Source organism: Xyrauchen texanus, chromosome 1 (assembly GCF_025860055.1).
Source record: "Xyrauchen texanus isolate HMW12.3.18 chromosome 1, RBS_HiC_50CHRs, whole genome shotgun sequence".
NCBI classification, from domain to species: Eukaryota; Metazoa; Chordata; class Actinopteri; order Cypriniformes; family Catostomidae; genus Xyrauchen; species Xyrauchen texanus.
Window position 1 is genome coordinate 16,224,807 of NC_068276.1, and position 7,203 is coordinate 16,232,009.

Sequence of the window (7,203 nt, forward strand, 5' to 3'; positions counted from 1 at the left end):
CAGTAAAGTGGAGAAAAAAAATGGTGGGGATCAAGTTGGGAACATGAAGCAGGCCATATTTAAATTTGGGTTTCCATAAGCACCACTCTGACATTCACTACCCAAACAAAAACATAAATTTTTAAGGGTTTTTAACCACTTTCAACCACGAACAATAAAAACATATCGTGCAAAGGCTAGCCTCCAGTGATCCAGTGCAGCAGTTAATCAAATGCATTGTAAGCAACAAAAGACTCAAGGAAATATAGACATCAGTAAATCATGTAAAAAAGGGAAGAAATCAGAGAGAAGAAGGAATAAGAAGGTGCTGACAAATGTGAGAGGGATTGCTTCAGTAGACAGCCTTTGTTTAATTTTTCTGTCATGTTTACTTTTTTTACATGGGAAAAAATAAAAGCATTACAGTTTGTTATAACTTAGGCTGTATTTAGAGTTTGGTGGGGGTGGAAAGTTGCACAGGGTTGCGGATGACGGTGTGGTGGGGGTAAGGGCAGATTCCCAAACCATTTCCACACACACTCTTATGAGAAACATACGTTACTTTCTGGTGAAGAGGCACAGAGACTGCAGCACACACCCCATTCACTCTCTCCTATCCTCCTTCCATCTCTCTCACCCTCTCTCAACCTCTCTCTCTCTATCTATCTCTCTCTCTCTCTCTCTCACTGGAAAGTCAAGTAAGCGATTGCAAGTTTTCAGCTTAGGCACAGATCTCCACTGGACTGGACAGAGAAAGGAGGGGGAGAGAGAGAGAGAGAGAGAGAGAGAGAGAAGAAAAGAGAGAAATGAAAGGTTTTATACATGTAGATGTAGAGGGAAAGGGGGACATCTAACTCATTAGATGCCGTAGAGTTTTCTGTTGTATTTAAAGCCACCAAAAGAAGGAACAGTAAAAAGTAAAGTCAGTGAGCTGAGCTGTAAGAGGTATGGGCTGCCAGGTTATTTTTGTTGTTGTACTGTCTTCATTAATGTGCCTCTATGGGGTGTGGACTCAGGAATTGAGAGAACAAGATGCACTCTGCAACGAGGAAGGGTGCTATGTGCTTTACTTCCAGCGCAAGATCTTCCTAAATGCCTGGCGGAGCTGCAAAGAACAGGGAGGCAACTTAGTCACCATCAGGCAGCTGAAAGAAGCAGAAATGGTGAATGAGCTTTTTTCTAATGTTGAACTGAGGTCACACCATAGAGGCAAAGTACAAGTCTGGATTGGCCTTCAAAGGCAGCCTCGACAATGTGCCCCTTCACGGCCCCTGCGTGGCTTTTCGTGGATCACTGGAGATCAGGACACTCAGTACACTAACTGGCTGCAAGAGGACTCTTCAAAGACCTGCGCATCACCACGTTGTGTGGTAATGGCTTACAGCACCACACCCCATGAGCAAGGGGATAATCTGAAATGGAAGGATGGACCTTGTTCCATTTCAATGGATGGCTACCTGTGCAGGTACACCTTCCGGGGGATGTGTGCTGCTATTACTAGTGAAGGAGGTGGTAATACACTGTATAGTACCCCTTTTAACCTGCTGAGTACCCTCTTAAAACATGTTCCATTTGGAACAGTTGCAACTGTACCATGTCCCATTAAGGATGACCAGTCAGTACTCTGCACACAAAAAGATGACGGAACTATAGGTTGGAACAGGGATCCTCCTTTTTGCTCTGATGCACCTAAGGCAAGCTGGTGTGATAACGACAATGGAGGTTGCCATCAATTCTGCGTTGAAGATGAGGGACACTACTCCTGTCATTGTAATGAGGGCTTTCTCCTGGCTCAGGATGGGGTAAGCTGCTTTCCCTCTGACCCTTGCATTGAGGCTCAGTGTGAGTTTGAGTGCCTGCCAGTGATGGATGGCTTCCGCTGTGCTTGTCCTGATGGCTACATGCTGGCACCTGATGAACAAGCCTGTCTAGATATCAATGAATGCCTACAGAGCCCATGTGAGCAAATCTGTTTAAATGCACTAGGAAGCTTTGAGTGTCTCTGCCGAGATGGTTTCCAACCAGATGAGGAGGGTGCATGTGAAGATGTGGATGAGTGTGCAGACAACCCGTGTGAACACGAGTGTGAAAACACATTGGGCTCCCATATTTGTCACTGCCATCTTGGTTTTTCCCCATTGCAAGAGGATCAGAGTCACTGTCATGATGTCGATGAATGCCAAATTGAAGGAACTTGTGAACAAATGTGTATTAATTATGAAGGAGGCTTTGAGTGCTACTGTGAGGAAGGTTATAATCTTCAGCCTGACCAATTTTCTTGTAGCCCCATCGAGGAGAACCTAGAGACTACCACAGCAACTGTCTCTGACCCAAGGAGTCCTCGCAACCCTATATGGGATCCACAGAATACTTTATACACGTTGAAATCTGCACCTGAGTCTGAATGGAGAGAATCTATGTACTGGCAGACAGAGCCACCTAATGTGAAGACAATTCCAACAGAGCTGCTTTGGCTAGCTAGTACAACTGAGGAGGAACCTGAAATGACAACACCAACTGAAAGCTCCCCTGAGATCAATCATGTTGTTACAGGTGACTTTCGTCCAGAAGACCTAGTGGCCAATGCCTATTTTCCTCCCACCACTATACCCACACCAGACTATTATGAGGATGAGAGCAGCACAGTTCCCACAGTCCTCCCCTCCTCCACAGCAGCAGGCGGAGCTTGGAATTGGCTCTGGTTCAGCTCAACCCAAAAACCATCTGAGACAGCGGAAACAGCAAAGAACCCTTTCAACTTTCATAGAGAATATGACTCTTATGAGCAAGACCATGAAGATAGTGAAAATGATAACACTGAATCAACCACCATTTGGCCTGATCAGCAAACATCCACCCTGTTCCCGATGCATTCACAAGGAACAGAGGAGGACAGCTATAATGATGGCAACAAAACGAAGCAGGGCCAAGCAAGCATCTGGTTACTAGTTGGATTGCTAGTGCCACTTTGCATCTTCATTGTTGTGATGGTGGTACTGGGCATTGTATATTGTACCCGCTCCACAGTTAAACCACAGAACAAGAACACCAGTGATTGTTACCACTGGATAGCTGGTGCTGGCGATAAAGCGGCTGCTGAAATCTCTGGTAGCGGTACTAAGTCCCATGTTTAAGCAACTAGGACTGTGACTGGACAGTGTGAAAATGTAAATAATGGTTGTTTTAAGACATCACAGTTTCTGGAATTCCAGGAGCAATTAGATGGATTGTGGGTAGCACCCCACCATTCCCAAGATACAGTTTTTCATCCATCATTTTTTGTGGATGTTAATCTAGACTATATGCTAAGTAGAAAATGGAGGTGGGGGACAAAGAGGAATGACTCTAAAACCACTGAGCATCATTCTCTGCTCTCCCAAGAGGCAATACAATTGTTCTACTGTTGCTCACACTGATCTTTTAGTTACAGTTGCTCAACAGTCACATTGTGGCAAATGAGAGAGCATAATGGAGGAGGATACTTAGCCTGGTTGAGTAATTCAGGTCATATTTATTTAATTTGAAGAAACATTCCATATGGATAATTGAGTTTTTGCCATACTGGAGAGTCATATATTAAGAGATTTGTTATGTAAGTAGCCATAATTTCTGTTTCCATTTTGACAATGTTAAGAATTTTATTCCATGTTGTGTTATCTGTCTGGTCCAGACCAAGACAAATGCTTTAACCCACAGTAATCATGTGTGTAAACCGTTGATGCCACCAATTTGTGCCATACAAACCTTGTAAAATGATGAGTCAATATACATTGACACAAAAAGTATCATCTGTTTTATGACAATGAATTGAAAGCTCTAAAGCCAGGCTTTTAGAGGCTTACATGCTAAGCAGTTTTGTTTCCTCATAAAGATAAAACTTCCACCAAAGTTCCACCTTTAACTACTTCTTGATTATTATCATTTTTTTAATTGTTCATTAGTGTTGAATAATAAGGATGAAAGGTTAATGTCTTTATTGTTCAGGACATGCACTTTGTGTTTGATGTTATATCTTATGCAAATTTAAATATTTGTTGTTTAAAGCCTGGTTTATGCTTAAAACATCCACTTGTTCATGAGGGATTGTGCACAGGAAGGGATGTCATTGTGGGTTTCACATTGCCCCTGCAAGACTCTATCTTGTATGATCACGCACATGCCAGTTTTGGTAACTTTCCGCACAGTGCAAAAACAGTGCTTCAATCCCATTGGATGAATTTGAGGAAAAGAGGCAGGACAGATGTGCCAGCACTTTTGAACCAGAAATAAAATACTGCTAATAAATCTTAAAAAGACAAGGTTTTCACAGTGAAATTACCTTTTGCAGCTCCACAGTTGTTCTGGTTAAGAAAGATAAGTAAGCCAACTTATCCACTTCCTTTTGTACACTGAATAAAACGGTCTAAACAATACAATAAAGTTTGGTTTTATTCATATATAACTGAACATCTCTTGTTTATTTCATACAATGTAAAAATAAAAGCATTTTTCATAACGTATTTAAATGTAACAATTATTGTTATTATTTTAAATGTAAATGTCACAACCTTGAATCTAAAACTTAAAGCACTAGTATTTTAACTGTAAACTTAAATGCTTAAAAACCTATGGAGGGTGATTTGAGTCATTTAAGGGACCTGATTTCTGTCTGACATTCCATTCCTGGCTGAAATGGAATATTAGCAAATGTGTTCCGCATAATTTAGTGATTTGGGATGGACAGAATGCAATGCATATTTTTTTTTCTGAAGCTGCGCAAACTCACACAGATATAACAAAGATTTCCAGATTACATTTTATTCCCGTTGTATTACATTTCAATATTTTTATATGTAAAAAAATAAATAATTTATGAAACATGGTTCAACAAATCATAGGTCAAAAGAAAATATAAACGGGGTATTAGCCACAATCGCCTTCAGCTTGCTTACTGGGGTTCTAAATACAATTATTAATTAATTATATCATTATTTATTTTTATACATAATTTACAATCATATTTAATCAAACTACACAATAATGACTCTATGATAACTACTTAGAAACAATGTGTGTTATGAAAAACGCTATACAAATGAATAAAAATGACTTAACTTAATCCTCATAATTTTGTCTACACAACTGCAACAAATATAGCTTTTGACCATGTTGGCATGCTTCACATTTTGAGTTGAGGCAAATGGTTTTCTATTTAGCTATTGCACATCTACAAGCAGGCATGCCTAATAAAGTGACAACTAAGTTCATTAGAATGTATGCACTATCCATCACTTCCTATAGTCTTAGAAATGCTCTGTAGACTGTTGTCAGGATTTCATGCAGACAACATCCATAACAAGCAATCATAATATGGTCGTAATATGGTCTCAAGTGTACATTTTCTATCAAATTTATGTGCCGTTAAAGCGGAGCTAGATATCTGCCATTCCCCAAAACACCATCAGCCAATTGTAAGATTTCTGAAACATTGCATGCTCTTACTATTTTCCTTTTAAGCTAAATATCCCTTCATTTGATGAAATATAGTGATGCCCTATATCTAAAGTGCTTGGATTGCTGGCAAGATCATGAAATGCCCTTTGAGTAGTTCTTTGATCTAATATTAGCTTAATTTTCTCTTTCCAAGTCACTCTAGTGAGAGATGTCTTTTTACAAAGCCTTTTTGTTTTCAGGAAAGTCGACCAGCACCTCAATCCCAAAATCTTTCCCTGGTTTCTGTTCTGTGTTCTTACACCACTAAGAAGATGCATGCCTTGTATCTTGTGTTTGTGGGACAGAATGATTAAAGATAACAATTCTGGAGGCTTTTTCTGACAATGTGAAGATAAATTCCATGTCATTCATGATCTATCTGTTTCCACAAGCCCCTGTGCAGATGTTCAGAGCACTGTGTTTTCCCAGACAGACCTCTTTGATCTGTCAACCTTATCATCAGTCAACCTTAAAATCTATAGTGTTACCTGTCTCTCCAGCCAGGTCTCCTAAGCATCCAAATTGACCTGGTTGCTAGGGAGGGTAGAGTCACATTGTGTGCTCCTCATGGTCCCTATAATGTGGTTTGCTCTCGGTGGTGGGTTGTGTGTGGATGCCGCGGAGAATATCGTGAGGCTTCCACACATGCTATGTGTCCAGGTAATGCGCTCAACAAGCCACGTGATAAGATGTACAGATTGATGGTAAATAGTCTGCACTTATATAGCACCTTTTTAACCTTAACGGTATTCAAAGCGCTTTACACTGTGACACATTCACCCATTCATACACACATTCATACACCAATGGCAGTAGAGCTGCCATGCAAGGCACTAGCCTGCCACTGGGAGCAACTTGGGGTTCAGTGTCTTGCCCAAGGACACTTTGGCATGTGGAGTCATGTGGGCCTGGATTCAAACCACCAATCCTGCAATTAATGTCCGACCCGCTCTGCCAACTGAGCCACAGCCGCCCTATATGGTCTCTGATGCGAAGGCAGCTGAGATTCGTCCTCCGCCACCCAGATTAAGGCTAGTCACTATGCCACCATGACTTTGAGGCATTGGGAATTGGGCATTCCAAATTGGGGTGAAAAGGGGAGACAAAATAAATGAAAAAGAAATAGTGTTACCTTTTGGCACTGTATGTCTAAACTTTTGCTTTAATGATAGTATTTATTTGAGCTGACATGGACAGATGATCCATGTTATCTAAACATAATTTAAGAAGGTTCCAAAGAGCATCTTGTGTGCTTCAATGGAAGCAAGAAAACCTGGCCTTTCAAACAAAGGAGTTCACATGATCAATGTCACAAATTTGCTCACATTTGATTTGAGGCATAGACGTTGTGCAGAATATAAAAAATGTATTTGTTTTTGTTTTTCATTTCTAGCTTTATATGAAAAGAAAATCCCAGATTTTCATTGTCTTTTGGACCCCACTGCTTGTGACTGTAACTCATTTTGTATATAATCACTCATAAATATTTAACAAAAATGTTTTGGTCCTGGTATTATTACATTAAGGAGCTATTTCTGTCTGATCCTTACCCTTAAAAATTAGTTGTTATTTGTGTGTGTGTGTGTGTGTTCAGGTTGATTCAGACATCAGCAAAATAAATGAATGCAGTAATATAATTGATGCCACTATCTATCAATATTCCCAATGTGAAAATGCATTAGTGCAATTCTGTTGTCGTTCAGATGGTACTTTGCCATATGGCAACATTGATCTCAATGGACAAACTGCTAT

The 7,203-nt window shown here is 40.3% G+C and overlaps 1 protein-coding gene across 1 annotated transcript; it reads left to right on the top strand.

Annotated features, from left to right (window-relative positions):
- The first annotated feature begins 567 nt into the window (after positions 1 to 567).
- Positions 568 to 6,912, top strand: LOC127646178 (endosialin-like). Its single transcript, XM_052129670.1, has one exon. The coding sequence runs from the start codon at positions 927 to 929 to the stop codon at positions 3,111 to 3,113; it is 2,187 nt and encodes a 728-aa protein (XP_051985630.1). The 5' UTR covers positions 568 to 926; the 3' UTR covers positions 3,114 to 6,912.
- Positions 6,913 to 7,203: the final 291 nt, after the last annotated feature.

Excerpts from the sequence above, each read along its gene's own strand:
- LOC127646178 (XM_052129670.1), top strand. The coding sequence starts at position 927 with ATGGGCTGCCAGGTTATTTTTGTTGTTGTACTGTCTTCATTAATGTGC.